The sequence below is a fragment of the Calonectris borealis genome, chromosome 23, assembly GCF_964195595.1.
Source record: "Calonectris borealis chromosome 23, bCalBor7.hap1.2, whole genome shotgun sequence".
NCBI lineage: Eukaryota > Metazoa > Chordata > Aves > Procellariiformes > Procellariidae > Calonectris > Calonectris borealis.
Genome location: NC_134334.1, coordinates 5,589,388 through 5,607,157, shown reverse-complemented (window position 1 = coordinate 5,607,157; position 17,770 = coordinate 5,589,388). Strand labels below are relative to the sequence as shown.

General features: G+C 45.2%; 2 protein-coding genes across 2 annotated transcripts in view; one reads left to right on the top strand and one right to left on the bottom strand.

The window, feature by feature from the left end:
* The window catches only part of CASZ1 (castor zinc finger 1), a 66,753-nt gene extending 52,271 nt beyond the window's left edge, over positions 1–14,482 (top strand). Inside the window, exons 17-22 of the mRNA XM_075171908.1 lie at positions 1,554–1,752; positions 2,291–2,462; positions 5,357–5,505; positions 7,444–7,678; positions 9,131–9,424; positions 12,798–14,482. Coding sequence (XP_075028009.1) covers positions 1,554–1,752; positions 2,291–2,462; positions 5,357–5,505; positions 7,444–7,678; positions 9,131–9,424; positions 12,798–14,047 — 2,299 coding nt within the window. The 3' untranslated portion in view covers positions 14,048–14,482. The remainder of the gene's footprint in view (positions 1–1,553; positions 1,753–2,290; positions 2,463–5,356; positions 5,506–7,443; positions 7,679–9,130; positions 9,425–12,797) is intronic.
* A 767-nt stretch (positions 14,483–15,249) lies between these two features.
* PEX14 (peroxisomal biogenesis factor 14) overlaps positions 15,250–17,770 on the bottom strand; it is a 93,982-nt gene continuing 91,461 nt past the window's right edge. Inside the window, exon 10 of the mRNA XM_075172462.1 lies at positions 15,250–17,521. Coding sequence (XP_075028563.1) covers positions 17,398–17,521 — 124 coding nt within the window. The 3' untranslated portion in view covers positions 15,250–17,397. The remainder of the gene's footprint in view (positions 17,522–17,770) is intronic.

Here is a 17,770-nt window from a genome sequence, read left to right as displayed (position 1 = left end):
TAGAAAATACCTTCAGTTATCCTAGGAAAAAAACAAGATTTTTGAGTACATCTGGGAGCACTTTTAGGTATGAGTTTTGAAACTTGCTGACATATTACTGAAGCATTTTTTATACCTCATGAGAGGTGTACAGAAATACGTGCGTCTTTGCAGTATTTTTGACCCAGGGGGCTACAGAGGAAGCATAGCATCTTCAAAGTTTTCAGCATGACGCCTGAGTAGCCCACCTCCAGATCTTGCTGCAAGTCTGAGACTTGCCATGCGTTTCTGTAGTTGAACAACAATCAGTGGGCAACGGAGTGCTCAGTCATGCAAAGGTGAGGTGTTACTGCAGCAAAGTACACAGAACTAAGAGTAGATGTTTACAGATTGCTGAAAAGGAAGCTTGCTGGATTTCTCCTGGATTTGTCCCCAGTGAACTCGATGGCCTTTTCCTAGGAATGCCATCTGTAACTCGGTATAATACAGCTTCTTTTTTTTTTTTTTCCCCCGTGAAGACGACTGGGGCTCAGATAGTGGAGAGGGCACAAGTGCTTGGACTCTGCCTTACCAGGAATGGGTCTCTCAGCAGCTCAAGGAATAGGGAGCAATTCTCCCTCACTTCAGATTTGTCAAAGTTTTGCTGTCCTGGCTGAACTTTTGTAAAGTGTAATGAGTCTTCTTAAATTCTGTGCCTCTGGTTGTGTAGTGTTAATTTACAAAGCAATTCACACTGCAGGTTGTCTGGCAGAAAGTAACATAACCTTGCTGAACTTCTGAAACATTAAAGACATTTCACAGTGTTGCTGTAATGATGGTGTTATTTCTGTTATGTAGACAGAAAGAGGCACAGAAGTTACGTAGTTTACAGGAGAACACAGGAGTCCAGGATCAGGTTAGGCATTACAGCGTAGTTATTCAGGCTGGTGGAGTATCAGTCTCTGGGTCGTATATTGACAGTCGTTTGTCTGCTTTCTAAGAAGTGTGTTAACTGAGTACGTATCATTGGGTACAGTGCTTGGGATACAAGAGATCAATGTTCGGCTACCTCCCATCTGACCTCTGTCTGTGCAGCCAGAAATCCATGGAATGGGTGGGGGGAGTAGGGTACCAAAACCATTTAGCTGATTAAACAGGCCACTGCCCATTTTGTCTAATCAGGGAAAGCCCTAGCATCTTGCAGTGTGCATGCCCAAGAGTTTCATTTCAGTTACACAAAATTGAGATGGGAAAAACTATCTCAATCCATTGAGGTAAGTACAGGCAGAAGGGGAGAAACAGCATCTATCCAGATCTTGAGAGGCTTTAAATTGGAAGAGTGGACCTCAAAGACTACAGACCCCACCATGCATTGCTGTGTTTTAATAATCTTAATGAAGAAAGTGCATTAGCTTGGTGGAATTGCAGTAGTGTTGCCAGCATCAATTTTACTAAAGAGGAAGGTGTCTATGGGAAATCTGTAGGCCATGTTTGGAACAGAGGCTTCAGCTGGGCTCCCCTTGAATTAAATTTTGGCAAAGAAACAAATGTGTGAAATGAGTGAAGGTGATGATTGGGTTTTGGATGTATTCCAGTGATCCCTGCCTGGCAACGGACTGCAAGTACGCCAACAAATTCCACTTCCACTGTCTCTTTGGGAACTGCAAGTATGTGTGCAAAACCTCTGGCAAAGCAGAATCCCACTGCCTGGACCACATCAACCCCAACAATAATTTGGTGAATGTGCGAGACCAGTTTGCTTACTATTCGCTGCAGTGTCTCTGTCCGAACCAGGTAAGAGCAATTCAAAAGCCATGTTCTAGCCTGAGTACATGTGCGGGAGAAGAAGAACGGGGAAGAGCAAGTGGACTACCCAATAGGAAGTGAGGCTGAGTGTTTCGTTCTGGTCTAATTACAGAACTGTGGAAGGGTCTTAATTACGTGGTCTAGGAAAATGTTTGGTTTCCATCAAATTGAAAATTGCACTGCTTTTATCTTTCTTTGACTTGGGTGAAGTGGACAGAGCAACTAGAATGATCTAAGAGGCACTAGATGAAATAAAAATCTATTATGAATACCAGGGAAAGCCACGAGTTAGGTTTGGGATATTTCAACGTAGAATAGTGCAATACAGAATACATGACAGCAATACAAAATAAACGACAGGGAACAAGTTTACATTGCGGCTTGTGGAAGATAAAATGGATGTGATCGAGAGTATCAGTTCGGGGCTCGCTCTCGTGTCTCAGAGGGACAGCATTAGTAGCAGGCAGATGAGAGTGCATTTGTTTTAGATACGCTTAAAGCAACCTGCCTGTTTGCTCCTCTCTAGCACTGTGAATTCAGGATGCGAGGGCATTACCACTGTCTTCGTCCTGGCTGCTACTTTGTGACTAACATCACCACCAAGCTGCCCTGGCATGTGAAGAAACACGAGAAGGCAGAGAGAAGGGCAGCCAATGGTTTCAAGTATTTTACCAAGCGAGAAGAGTGTGGCAGACTAGGTGAGTTTTCTTCTCTTTCCCCTGTCGCCTTTCTCACGTCGTCTGTCCCATGTCCAGGCTAAGAATGCCATGAGTTAGAGCCTGCGAGTTATGCTTAAGATGTATTTGGTCATTAAATCGCTAAACAAGAAATGGAACAAAACAGAAAGCAGTTCCTGATCAGCCTGAGTTGAAGCATCTTTTCCCAAATAGACCCAAGTTAAATGGATAGAAACTGTAATATAGAGGATTTTTTTTTTTTATATATATATATATATATATTTATATTTGTCTGGAGATACAGCTTCCCCTTTGTTTTTCCTTTTTATCTAATTGTCAAGGCCTTTTTTTTGTTTGTTTTTCTGTACTTTGTAGTCTTTTGGCTCTACTGTTTGTCTTGGGTGGAGATAAGGGTGCTGTTAGGAGTAAAAAAAAGCATAGGGGAAATGCCTGTTCTGATGAGTGTCTTGTGTGAAAGTCTTCCTGTATCAAGAAAGTTGCTGCTTTGCTTGATTCCAGGCAGCTTCAAATGAAATTTTTTTTTTTTTAGTCATTGCCAGTGCGGCATATTGAAAGCCAAAGGGCAAATAACCGGAGATAGCGGTATGGAGAAGAGAATTCAATAAACTACTCCCTTCTCCTCCGAAACCATTCTCCACATCCACTCGTAGCAGCAGGGAATGCAGCGCTGTGTCTTTGTGCCAGCCTTCCACCAGAGCACGGCCTAAGGAAACACTTGAGATGTGGCACAGCCTCAGACTGTGGCTTGCCCACTTGCCAAAACTATTAGCAGCACTGCCGTAGTTATTAAATCTAAGTGCCTCTAGTGTAAAGCTGGTAAAACAAACGCACAACAACAGAAAGTAGAATGCATTCCCAGGGAGGTATCTGGAGCTGAAATCCAGGGCTCTGAACTGGGGGGAATCCCTAAAGATATCTCCAGCAGAGGTCTATCCTGAACTGCCTGGGATGCACTTAACCCTTCTAGTTATGTTCTGGCTTAACAGTATCACAGACCCAGTCTTCCCTGTCACTCCCGGTTGGAACAAAGGCTGAAAGAAAACAGGGTTCCGAGTAACACTCCCAGGTGCTGTTCTCTCACATTGCGGGGAAACAGCCATAATAACCAGAACCAAACTTTTCTTTTCAGCTTTGAATCCATCCAGAATTTATACCCAAATGGTAGCTTGTTTGTGGTAACCAGGGTAACGAGTGTCAACACGCCACAGCCAATACTTACCTAGGTCTCATTTACACATGTCAGTAGATTCAGCAGTTGCTGTTATTTACTCAACTTGGGGTGTTTCAGGTGATAGCCGGGGCTAGACAAAGCAGGACAATGATATATGACACCCAGCCCCCATGGATGCCCTAGCAACAGGCGAGCCTTCACCTGCCCTTTGCTGATACTGTTTCAGTCCCGCCAGCACTGTTTGTTCTCCATCCCAAAGAACAGCACAGCCTGATGGGGAGGGCAAATGAGGTGGGGCTGTGGGGGAGTGCAGTGCCTAAACAAACATAAACTTGGCATGCACATAAAACGCTATCTGTGAGCTAAAGATGGGCTGGGTGATTCGGGAGCTGTTTGGCAGCGAGGCATCTACAGGCTGGGCATGTGTCAGCAGTGTTTATTTTTGGGAGTGATGGGGTACATGCATCCAGCAGTATGTACATATGCCTATAGGTTGGGTTTGCCACGCAATAAACATATGTTTAGCCAGCACTCTGCATTCACCTATGTGGATACAGGCAGCATGGCGGCATGGTGTAGCTGGATGTGTTTGTGTAGGTGTATATGGTTATACCAACATGTAAATGCACGTCTACTTCTCTGTACATCTCTGTGCTTTTTACATTGCATATCTGTATATAGCAGGTGCAGAAAGCACTGGCCTGCTTTAAGGGTTGTGAATGTTTCTGAACAAACACACGCATGATAGGTTTTTATATGTATGTTTGTGCATGTATAAATATATACACGTGTATGGGTGGGGAGGGAGAGAGAGAGATGAAAAATGCATACACATGTAAGTAAAGGTGGATGGGTGTAGATAGATGATTGATAGATAGATGAGTAAAACTGAGCCTGTGTGCAGGTTTGTACCTCTGTGTATAAGGACCAAGGGATGATAAAGACTAGGCAGAACCTGATTATTGATATAGCTGTGTTTTAACTGCAACAAAGCATTATTTATCAGCTATAGAACGTAGGTGTTTAGGATTGTCTGTTAATGAGATACACAAACTCCCAGCATGCATGGCATTATCCATGAGGAGCAAAATGTGTCAAGTGCTGTATGCCAGAACCCATATAAATTGCTTGTTCAGTAGCTGTCCCTATTACACAACAAATTTGGAGTGGCAATAAACACTTCTTGGCTCATTTCTGTCTGACCAGAGAGCATACACTGTCCAGAGCTAGAGCTTTTAAGAGACTACTTTTCTGAGAGCACAGTTAAAGCAAAATAGAGAAAAAGAACTTCTCATTTCTAATCTAATTATGAGCGTGTACTTTCGATTGTAAGTTCTATGATACAGTTAAATGTCTTGGTTTTGTTCTCTTTGTAAAGGAAAAGGTGCTAGCTAAGACTGGAAAGCATTAGGCACTACTAGATGTAATGGTAATGTTCCTTTCTTTGTAACAAAACGAAGAGGGATGGGACTAGTCTGCAGCTCAGGCTCACTTCTTAAATCTATGTACACTGTAATCCTCTCTTGCAGTTGCTCAGCTGGCAAAAGATCATGGTTTTTTTCATTCAGGACTGTTCCTGAAGAACCCGTGACCATTGATAATCTTCAATCCACCAGAAATCCATGTAGCAGCAGCCTTGTCCTGTCTCCACATCATCTTCCCTACAGTCCCTTTCCCTCTCGGTACCTTTCATGTACTACATACAATGGTTTTGTGTCTGTAGGTTGCAAATACAACCAGGTGAACAGCCACTTCCACTGCATTCGAGAGGGCTGCCAGTTCTCCTTCCTGCTCAAGCACCAAATGACATCCCACGCCAGAAAGCACATGAGAAGGATGCTGGGGAAGAACTTTGATCGTGTTCCTACTCAGGTGACTCACTGGTTATTTAAGTTGTAGATCCGCATGTAGTGTCGGTCCTTTTGGTTGCTTGCTGCAGAACTGCTTTAGTGCCAAGACACTTGCACCCAAATTCTTCAGGATATATGTCTGCATTGGGGGATGCAACTGGGATATGCGAGTTCACCCAAGCTAGCTTTACCTGGTTGGACTTCTACAATACGAGGAAAGATGATGAAGCATAATCAAAGCATTACTTAGTGTAAACAGCTTTTCCTTGTGAATTATGGAGAAAAAAAATTGAGAAGGATAACACCAAAATACTCATATTTACAACTTGCACTCCTTCCTTGCTCTCTCAATATACACCAATTGGCTTATTAAAATAAAGTGCTTAGGATGTGGAAGAATTGAACGTGATGGTTAAAGCAAACATTTCCTTTGCACATAAAGAATTATTTGCTGCTTCCACCTAGGATGGGAGAAATACCAGTCTCAAAATTTCTCTTCCCTTATTGATTTGGAGTTAGTTTGGGGCACTCCTTGTCCTTTCTCAGGAAGCAGCAGAGTGATGCAGTTGCTTCTTTTCTAACACGTAACTGAGAGCAACTGGCAGCTGAGGTTTGTCTGTTTCATGAATAAATTGAAGAGTTTCAACTGCAGCACTGAGCTGCTGCTCAGAATGGCAGCAGTCCTGCAACCTCCTGCTTGTTCTTCATACTCCTTCGTTGCTTTAACTTCCGTTTGCTTGGGAGATGAAACAAGCTAGCTTTATTTAAGTGCCTGTGACTGATCTGACCCTAAGGACATCTTCTGGTATATGAAAAACAAAAGGGGGCCATCTGTTGAAGCAAGATGGGAACCCCCTTTCATTCTACAACATGGGAACGAGAGGTCCCTATTAGTTATTAAGTACTGTCAATAAGTTAATTGTTCAAGTTTACTGCTGTTGGATTTAATGAGTTCACAGATGCCAAGGAACTGGTGTTACTGCTGTGATAGCTTTTGTTCTGAATATGAAAAGCTTAGGTACAAGACTCAAACTTAGGAGAGATTTAAGAAACAGATTTGTCTTCACCACTCTTTTAGTACATGCTGAGTCTAGCCCTAAGAATTTTAGTACATGCTAAGCAGAAAATGGTAGTTTTGACCTCCATCTCCTTTCACTGGCAATCCTACCTCACTTCAGCAGTGGAGGAGTAGTAATCGTGGCCTGAGCAATCCTGGGAGCATACAGTGCTAGTCTTACTCTATTGCTGTGCTTAGCGCGTGGAGCAGTCCAGCGAACAACAAAACAAGGATGAAACCACAAATCAGGGCATGTGGCCAAGCTAACCAGATTGCTGTACTGCCACTGCCTTTCTGCGTCTGAACGTACTAAGTCCAGTTTTCCCCATTCCTTAGTGCTCAGCAGGCACTTAGTGGTGCGTTCGGATATACATTGCTTCTGGGTACCTACCCATGTAACTCTCCAGAGAAGACCACGCCATGCCAGGCCACAGCAGCTCCATGTGAACAGAGCATACACATACGTCACTGGTTTCAGTCTGTGTTCCCCTGTTGCAATGTCTCAGCATGCAGGCACCTAGGACAGTCATGTCAGTAGTCATATTTCCAGTCTCTAAATGCAGCAGGACCTACACAGCAAGGTAGTAATGCCAAGATTAACACCTCCTGTTTTTGAATGCATCAGAATCCACACACCAGGATACTGGTGCCAAGATTAACACTCCCAGCCTCTGAGCACATCACAGTTCACATACCAGGATACGTGTGCCAAGTTTAATGCTCTGAGCTCCCAGTGAAGGAAGATTCACGCTCCTAGCCACAGTGCCATGGGTTCCACTCGCGAGCATGTTCCAGCTATCCCTCATGAACTGTGGCAGAGAGAAATAAACGTGCAGACAGATGGTTTTGGTCTTGGCATCTTGCTTTTGGTGTGAAAGTCCCCGTCCTGTTTTATTGCTGCAGGTTATTGGCCACACTCCAAGAAATGAAAATGTCCCCCAGGTTGGCAGCATGGCACCCAGCCCAGCCTCATCAGGAACCCCAGCTTCCTTTCAGGGACCCCCGAGCATGATGGACACTGAAACAGATGAGTACATGGATTACACTGGCTGTAGCCCTGGGGGTATCTCCTCTGAATCTTCCAATATGGACCGCAGCTGCTCCAGCACTCCAGTGGGCAATGAAAGTACATCAGCAGGTAAGAGAGAAGCAGGGGGGGTGAAATGGATCATCAGTTGCCTGCTCTCTTGGGAGACAAACTCATGAAGAGAGGCCAAAGGGCAATTGCACCTTAAAATACAAACTCTACCAGCTTCACAATAGTGCCTCGTACTAACCTAGCTCCCGCCATCATTTGTGTGAAGAGATCCATCAAAATGTGCACCTCAAGCATCCATGAACTAACAGCGTATCTTTTTTCTCCCCTGAAGAGAGGTTTTTATCCTGTGTCTTCGAGTTGGATCTAATTTAACAACCCATTTTAAAAAAAAAAAAAAAAAGTTGTGGGCCTGTTCTGTACTTGGCATTTCCCCTGATACCTTTTTGTATTTCCTTGTGCAGCATCTGAACTCAGGCACTTTCCTATACTGTTGAGGTACAGAAAGACTCTACAATAGCAAATATTATATACACAGGGGGAAAAAAACCTACCACATCTTAAAAATCAACATATAAAAGCAGCTCACTGAGCTCCCTTCCTCATGCAAAAAACTCTTGTTCCACTTTGTGCAGTGTTGCACGGAGGAGACCTCCATCATCCCCTCTCTTTGGAAGCAAGTTTCTGCCATTGTTTCCTGTTTGCCAGGATAACGTGTAGCCATCTCCCATTGCCCTGTATTACATGGTTATCTTTTCAGTAGTCACAGGCGTTTAAGTAACAGTCATGAATTCTGTTATCATTTAGTGGTGATCCAAGGATGTCTTGGCTGTCCTTCCCAGGGTTAAGTGTTACGTTCTAGATAGGCTGCCTCACTGAGTTTGCTTTAATTTCATACACATTTTCCTACTTTTCTTTCCTACACCAGTCAGATGAAGGTTATCATATAGCACATCTAACCGTATGTTGTATGAACACTGCTGGGTCATGACCGTGGTTGCCCCATAACATTAAAGCTCCTCCAAAGAGTTCTGGTGGGACAGTGGTTCCTGGCACTCTCTCCTTTGTCACTACGCCGTCTGGCCCAAGTCACACTTCCTAGGAAATGACGCCCCACTGCTATCCAGGTAGCGAGCAACTCCACCCGCCCAAAGCGTAAGACCGCCCTTAGAGCTGTTAGTTGGCACAAGCTGGCACCGTATAGATGAACAAGGACCAAATAAGCAGGAATTTCTGCATGAAAGCCTGTGGCTCTTCCCCCATGCCACTAAAGCCACCTTACCTTCTGCAGAGACAACCTTCCTCTTCCTGATGCTGTCAGTTCCTCACCTTCCGTTTCTTCTCTGTTATAGTTCTGTTTCATACATTTGTGAATGTATTTTCCATTTTCATCATATTGCTTCTGCTCTTGGGTTCTCATTTCAGTTCTTTTGTTTTTTGTGTTTTTTTTTTTGTTGTTGTTGTTGTTTTGGTTTGTTTTTTTGTTTTGGTTTTGTTGTTTTGGTTTGGTTTTTTTCCTTTTTTTTCTGCTTTTTTTCTCTCCACATTCTCCAGGCTGCCTGGTTCCTTCTACTGCCACTGCTGCTGCCGATGATGCTACCCACAATGCACCACAACCTCAACCACCATCTCTGCCTCCATCTTTCTCACAAGCCCTGCTTAGGTCTCCCCTTCCCACCCTCCCCTATCTTTTCTCTCCATCTTGTCTCTCATACTCTCTGCTCAGTGCCACTCTTGGATCCAGCAGAGGCATTGTCATGCCTGCCGCCAGCACCACTGGGTTTTCGCCCATCATTGCCACTCCAACTCCAGTAAAAAGTGACGTTCCCTTAGTTCAGGATGCAGCAGGTAACACTTCTTTGCTTTCTCTCTTAGTGTCCTGTGCCATCTCCTTCCCCACTCACCCTGGCCACATTTTTTTCTCTGCACCTTTGGGTCAGTAAAACAGCATACGTCACTCTGTGTCTTATTTAACTTTATCCAAGGGCCCGGCCATGCCTACTCCTTTTGTCTGCTGACGCAGTAACCACAGCTAAGACGGGTAACCAAAACCACAGCAAATCATTTTTGGATACCCGAAAGCAATTTCCACCAATTCCAAACTATGAGAAAAATCTAACAAAATCCATAGTTAAAATGCGCTTTCAGCCTCTTGATAACAGCAGGGTGACCACTAAGCAAACTTTTGCTCATGTAGCACTAATGGGACTTGGAATTCTTGTTTAGATCTTCCAGGCCACCCAACCCAGTGCCTACCATAGTCTGCTGCACACATCTCAGCAGGTAAATGCCTGACAAGGTTCCCAGTTCCCATATTTTTATAGATCTTGTAAGCTTCACTGCTTCCTGTTCATATATGAAGCCATAAAATTCAGGGCTGCTTTCCCCAGCACCAGTAACAGAGTGATGTACAGTCAGTGTCACTACGATGACATCATCAGCCAGCTCAGGCTGTTTCTCACACTCGCTGTTATTTACATCTGCTCTTAACAGCTGCAGAAAATACATCTAGATTTTTAGTTTTAAGCTGCCATGTTTCCCATGTGTGACTAAGATCAGAGATGTCTCAGGCTGGAGATTCTCATTCCAGCTGGGAATGTTTTTTAGGGTGTGTCTCAGTTTTGGCTTCTTTTCCCAACTCCCAGCTCTTTTCTAGTTAATTAAAGGCATATTTGTGCTTAAGGTTCACACTTAAGAAGATTCTGGCAGCCTACAAATGTCCCAGTCATTCTTCCTGCCAGTTTTAGTAGTGTGCAAATCCAAGGTAAATGGTTGGGAGTACGGCTGAAGGACCAACTCCACTTGGAAGTTCACAGGTTTTTCTCATGGTTTTTGGCAGGAGAAGGATGCTTGCCTTGTCCTGAGGAGTGTGTTCCAATGAATAAAATTCACAAGAAACTATATTTTTGCTTCCTTTTTTTTTTTTTAACTGATTTGCATGCAACCTGAAACATCTTAACCTTGTGCTGTGCTTTCCTCTAATTACGTATTTTTAAGTTTCTCTTCTTTTTACCTTTGTATAGTTTCGTGAATGTTTACATTATTAGTAGTTGAAAAGACAAGCTTATGGCATGCACTTACCATTGGGATTACATCTGTTGAGGCTTGTATCTTCAACTGGGTGCTAGGGACTGAATGTTGTCTAGTGGCTAAAGGAGGAGAGTGTACCAGGTTATCATCTCCTTTTCATACCCTGCTCTGTATGAGAACTTTGCCTGTATGAGAAAACAAAATCAGTTTAACTGAAGTTTTAAGCACATCTGTTTGAACTGTTGTAAAAGCTGGGCACATACACTGAGTTTAAAACAGGTAAAAGTTAAATTCTACTTATTTCCCAGATTTCCCATCCAGAGTCTTTCCCCTAAGATGGCTTATCCCGTATTCCTGTCTGAAGGCAGACAAGATGAGCAGTCATACTAATGATGAAAGACTTGATGGTTTGGCTGTAATTTTTTTCAAAAGGAGGAGTAAGGAGTTGATCTGGATAGCAGCGATTTGTCCAGGCAACGATGCACTTACGCTAGTCGCCTGGAAGCGGAGAATGAGATTTTACAATGCCAGATGTTTGGGGGGGAGCAGAGAGTAATTGGTCACAGATTCTATAGCTAAGAGCTTGCTAATTTAAAATCTACAGTGACAGAAAGTTATTCTTTCATTGGTAGCTGGTTAAATCAGCCTTAACGTGCAGTTTCCACCAGCTACATGTCACTAAGATGGTCTCACCATGGATGCCCCAAGCTGGTGTCCTTATTCGCAGTCTGAGCGAAAGTGCCATGTAACGAATGGGTGTGGAAAAACCTTTTGTTCTTTGCTTGTCCTGCAATCTCTGTAGCCCAGGCATGCGAACAATGCGGGAGATTAGGTTGCTGCTACCATTCCCATTGACTTGTATCTTTCAATACAGTGCCAGTTTAACTTTTGGAGGCTTCCGTCAATGATCACCACCTTCTCTTAAAGGGTTGTCATTTGAAGGGCCAGATATGGCAAAAATAGCATTCATCACTTTTAATACCTGCTTATCAGCCAGAAAAAAAAATAATTCTGCAACAGTCAAACAGATGACTGTTTCTTCAGTCTCCTAGACAAGGATGCAAGCTGCTCTGGATTCTCAGGCCCCAGGCACTGAATGTCACAAATCATGCCTCTTTTTAAGAGGATGGCAGTTTGAGCGTGAAAAGAGGCAAAAAAAAAAAGTATGTTTTAGTTGCAAGCTATAATTTCCAATTACACTCACAATTCTGCACCTGGTGAGGAATTCTTGCCTCCAACCTTGTCTGTGCTGCATGTTGATACTGGAGATTGTGGTTTGATTCTGGAAATAGCAAGCAGAGAAGAAAAAAAAAGTTAATAGATATAATGAGGTCGAGTCCTTGATGTCAGCCTGATCCTAGGGGACATGAGCACTAGCCAGTTATGTTGGCCCTGTGAATGAAAGTGGAAGATAGATGAGGGCTTTTTATTTACTAGGGGCATCATGTGATTTTTGAGACCCAAGGGAAAGCTGTAGAACTGGTATTTTCTCTCTGAGTCCACTGGCTAGTGATGATGAGAATTAGCCCCATTGAACATCTGTCCATCTGTCTTTCTAAGTGCACTCATCGTAATATGTAGGCTCATTACAGTGAGGGATGTTGCAGTCTCCTGGCCAAAGTCCATCCTATTTCTATAAATTCCCCCCCCTTGCAGTTTTAATCACGCATGGGATCTTCCTTCACTTCCTGCCTGTCCTTGGCAATTGTAGTCTATTACAGGAGTCTGGGATAGGGGAAAACGGTATACATGTACCAGTTTTTAGCATGCTTAAACTCTTTTACCACTTCAGCCCCAGTGAACTACAGTAAAATACCTCAGTCCTTGGATTGGAACAAGCCAGCTCCTCTGTATTTAAGTCTGATTTGAGGAAAATAGAACTAGAGATTAACTAAACAGCAGGAGAAACTGTGAGCAAAACAGAGAAGCAACAGTTAGTTAGCATTTGGACAGTATCAATATACAAGAGCGGCAATTAGAGGCAAGGTGGGATATGCTGAAAATGTCCGTGCAGGCATCAGCCAGCCCACGATCAGCCCAAGTTCAGGCTTACTTAGAGCTTGAGGGATGAGCTGCTGGGTGGGAACAGTTGCAGCACTGTGTCTTGGCAAGTACGGAGCTTGCCAGGATGGTTAGGAGACGAAGAGAGACCTGGCTGTCAGCAACACCACTCTTCGTTTTTTCTCCTCAGGGAATACCATCACTATGCCAACTGCCTCGGGGGCCAAAAAGCGTTTCTGGATTATTGAGGACATGTCCCCATTTGGCAAGCGCCGCAAGACCGCGTCTTCACGCAAGATGCTGGATGAAGGGATGATGCTGGAGGGATTTCGGCGCTATGACCTCTACGAGGACTGCAAGGACTCCAGCTGCCAATTCTCTCTCAAGGTTACCCACTACCACTGCACGCGGGAGAATTGTGGCTACAAGTTCTGTGGCCGTACCCACATGTATAAGCACGCCCAGCATCATGATCGTGTTGACAACCTGGTATTGGATGATTTCAAACGCTTCAAGTCTTCTCTGAGTTGCAACTTCCCAGACTGTCAGTTCTCTGGCAATAGCACACACTTCCACTGTCTGCGTTGTGGCTTCCGCTGCACTGACAGCACGAAGGTGACAGCCCACCGTAAGCACCACGGCAAGCAGGACGTCATCAGTGCTGCGGGCTTCTGCCAGTTCAGCTCCAGCGTGGACTGCGAAGTGCCTGACTGCAAGTACAAACTCAAGTGCTCCCACTTCCACTGCACCTATCCTGGCTGCAAACACACAGTGGTGGGCATGTCACAGATGGACTCGCACAAGCGCAAACATGAGAAGCAGGAGCGAGGGGAGCTTCCTGCCATCTCTCCTGGCCCTGAAGGCCTTGCCCACTCCACTCTCGAGTATGACATCCAGAACTCTTCCATCAACCTGGACAGTTCCCTCAACCTCAGCACTGACAACAACAGCTCCCTCTTCTTCCTGCAGAATGCGGCTGGTGTGGGCCTCAATGATTCCCTGGACCTCAGCAAGAAGCAGTCAGAAGTCACTGAAGGTCCATCACCGAGCAGAGCCGGGACCGCACCTCAGGAGAGGGGGGCGGCGGCATCTGGCTCTGGTGATGTGGAGGATGAGGATGACTCTTCCCAAGAGGATGAAGAGGATGATGAGGAGGAGATGAATGAAGAAGAGGAGGATGATGAAGAGGAGGATGATGATGACGACGATGAGGAGGATGATGAAGAAGAAGACCTGAACACAGATTCTGAAGAATCCCTGCCTGACCCTGAGGGCCTGGCCACTAAAGAAGATGGAGAACCAGAGGAGGCTGCTTCTTCCACAGACCACGGTGATGCTTCCAGGCCACAAGGCGAGCCAGCACTTACTCCTGCCCCAACTCCTGCTCCAGCTCCAGCTGCTGCCCCAGCCTCTACCGTTGCTCCAGCAGCTTCTCCTTAATCTTAGAGACAACAGCGGCAGTGGTTTGGTTTTGCTCTTACACAGAATTACTAAGAGGACCCCATATGAGGCAAGAACAAAGATGGGATGGCAAGTAAAAAAAAAAACTCCGTGCCACACACGCGAGAGAGAGAGGAAGGAAGGAAACCCATGCTCCTCCACAGGCCCCATAAGAGAGACAGGCTCGCAGCAGGACTGGTGCTGCATCACTTCATTCTGCAGATCACAGAACATGGGGGCAGGATGCAGCAAAAAATACCCTTTTGTACGGACATGAACCTTGGGGGGTACCAGCTGCTTTTCCTTGCTCCCTGCACGGTGCGTGGGGCCTGTGCCCATCTGGGGACCCTTTGTTATGGGTGGGGCTCTATCCCCCCATTTTTCTTTCTGGGTTTTATTTTTCCATGTTTTCAGTTGTACGATATTAATAATAATCTCCACTTCTTGGAGGGGGGTGGGTGGGAACAACAGGTAATGAATTTTAGAAATATATATTTGTGTGTGTGTCTCTCTCTATATATATAATGTACACACACACACACATATATAAAATTCGAGGAATTGGTGTCACAAAGACAACTAGTTCAGCTTTTGCCAGTGGGAAGGAGGGGGTGAGGGGTGCGCGCTCTCTCTCTCTCCACCCCTCCCCCCTTCTTTCTCCAGCATTAAATGAATGGCATCAGACAGCAAGGGTGGGAGTGGGTATTTATTGTCACATAAATGAGGACGCATTAATGAATGAGCAGGGGTGGGAATGGGACACTCCTCTGTTCTTCCAGATCCTTTTTACTATTAATGATAATAATTTTGAATGCTATTTATATTGTAAAACTTCCTCAGTCTACACCTTCTCTGTAGGACACCTCTCCTCATCCCTGCTGTTCTGCCTGTAGGGGTTTAGCTGAAGTAACTTGGGAAGAACACAGCGGGCAGTTCAAGGGTCTGTCACACTGGAGGACTGGGGTTAATCTCCCATCCAGTTCCATCTCATCCCAACCCTCAGCTGCTTCCTCTCTGTTGAGGGCGAGGCGTTTTTGTGGTGCTTCAGTATCCCCATCTCAGGAGGGTGTGAGCTGACACTCTGTGCCACGGTGCAGCACACGGAGCACCGTGCTCACAGAAGAGCGTCCCAGCCATTAAAGCAGCCTTGAAAATACTACTTGCTCTCCGACCCAAGCAGTCGTACAATGACAGGTATGTCCCCAGTCCCCAAGCCCACGTCCCCAGCCTTTCACTGGGGATGGGCAAGTCTGTCTTTCTGCATGGACTGATACGGATCTCTGGTGACTTCTGGGAGAGGGTGGAGGCACCACTGAAGAGGGAAGAGGAGGCAGGCAAACATTCAGGATCCCACTGTGGGATGTCCTGCTCAGACTGGGCATCTCTTTTGCTCAGCACTGGGGCGGGGGGGGGGGGGGCAACACTGTTCTGCAGCACCTGTGTAGCTATGGGCCCAGTCATGGTTTTTGCAGCTACAAAACATGAGGCTGCTGCAACCTCCGCAGCACAGAGAACTCAAAGATGGGGGGAGGTGCTAGCTGAGGCCAGGATATAGTCCAGCTAAGAATTAGTGCATTTCTGGGTCCATGCTCATAAATTTTGCCAAGTAGGGCTAATAGCTTGGGCACTGCATAAGCAGATGCAACTATATTGTGTTGAGACCTGCCACCTCGAGAAGCTTGGCCTTCCCCTGGTTACCAGCTCTTCCCTGCTCTCTTTTCCTAGCCCAGGCTGGGAACACACTACAGGATACTGTCCCAGACTCTGACAGGTGAGACAGTAGCTGTTCGACCCCAAATCCTTGCCTGAGTCTGAGAGAGAGGGCTTGTCTACATACACCTGGGCTCCGGAAGGACTAGCCGTATGAATTAATTCTGATAATAGTTATTTCAATGCCAGTTTGTAAGTATACCAGCCTAGCAAAAGGTTCCTTGTGTCTGAAGTCTGTCCCTTTTTTTTTTTTAAAAAAAAACTAATTTTTTTTTTCTAACATCATGCAGACACCCTCTTTCCCCCGCCCCCTCAATTCCATGAGCACTTCAGCTCCAAGGGATCCCCATAGTTTGTTTTCACCCTGAACAGCTAAAGGCCTCAAGAAGTTTAGGTTGCTTGCTTTTTTTTTTTTTTTTTTTTTTTTTTTTTTTTTTTAATTATTTCCCTAAGGAACTGGTGCAGATCAGGTCTGATTTATAAACAAGCAGCTCAGCTGTGTAAATGTGGGGACAGAATGTTCAGATAATGTTTCAAAAGGAAAAGCAAAAAAAAAAAAAAAAAAAAAAAAAAGAGTTGTACAGTATTTTTCCTGTAAAGGTTATTACTATATATAGAACAAAAGAGAAACCACCAATGCCAGGGGGATGAGGGGGGGTCACCTGCCTTCTGGATAGCCCTTAGATATGGTTAATTGTGTGCAATTTTTTATTCTCTTTTTTTTTTTTTTTTTTTTTTTCCTTCAATGTAGTGTTTGTTTGTAGGGGGTGGCAGGGGAGGGGGGGCCTTAATGCTACGGTTTGAGGCTGACTTCACACTCCTAGCACTGACCGGAGCTGCACGATTCCGAATTCTAACTTGAATTTTGTAGAGATGAAATGAAAACAAAACAAATGAAATATTGTTATTACTAGTTTGTAGTATATTTAATTCTTTGGAGTTCTTTTCCTCTATCAGCTATTTGTGTGGCTTTTATTTTTATAGGGTTTTATTTTTTTTGTTTGTTTTGTTTTGTTTGGTATATCCCCTGCCCTCAACTGTGTGTTTTCTAGCACAACCTAATTCTTGAATATAACGAAGCTCACGTTCCTGGGGCAGAGTGAGGGAATGAGGCCCTGGAATTTCTAGAAGTGGGATGGGGCAAAAAAAGATTTTACTTTAATGGCATTTGCTGCAGGTTCTATACTTGTACATTTTTCCCATATTCAACTACTTAGATAGTATGGTGATGGGCTCCAGGAGGAATCCTTGGATGTAACACAAGCCGCATCTTGCAGAACAGATGCGTTTGTTTTGTACCACTGAAATCAACATGACGTCTGTCGGTGACACTTGTGGGAGCAGGATCGAGCCTGCTGCCTTCAGCATCACATCCTGCAAGGTTTACACGAAACCTGCCCGTGAGCGTTGTTAGCACGGAAGGCGAGCAGAGAGTCTGGTTTCAGTGGCAAGGCACGGGGCTCACCTGGGCCACTTGTTCCCGTTCAGGATAGACAGGCTGTTTCCCTGCTGTTGGAGCTGGGACGTAGTGTTCTTACCTCTCCCCTTTCGTATCTCACCAGACTCCACTGACTGAATCACTGCACAACAGTGGGAGAAAGCAGAAGTGTGTGGAGAACAGGGGTAAAAGACCTACCTGCTCACGCCGGCCCACTTCGGTTGGCGCTGGATGTAATACATCTCCCAGGAGGCAGCTTTAGGCAGGCGTGGCCAGTGCAACCGCACCAGGATCCGCGCTGGAACGGGGCCGTTTCACATGTCCTTCTGTGTGACCGAGCGTGCCAGAAGGGCCGGGGTTTATCTATGCACACCATTTTCTCCCCCAAGGCACCCTACTTCTCCCTAGCATCTCAGCCTTTCTCCCAAACTTTTATCACCTCTTCCCCGGGGGCTGGCACAGGGAATGAGATCTCTTTCCCAACAGGCTACTGCTAAATGCGACACCCAAGCAGGGCCTGGCCCCCCAGAAGGTCCGATACCCTCACAGGACAGTGGCCACTCTGGCCTTCCAGA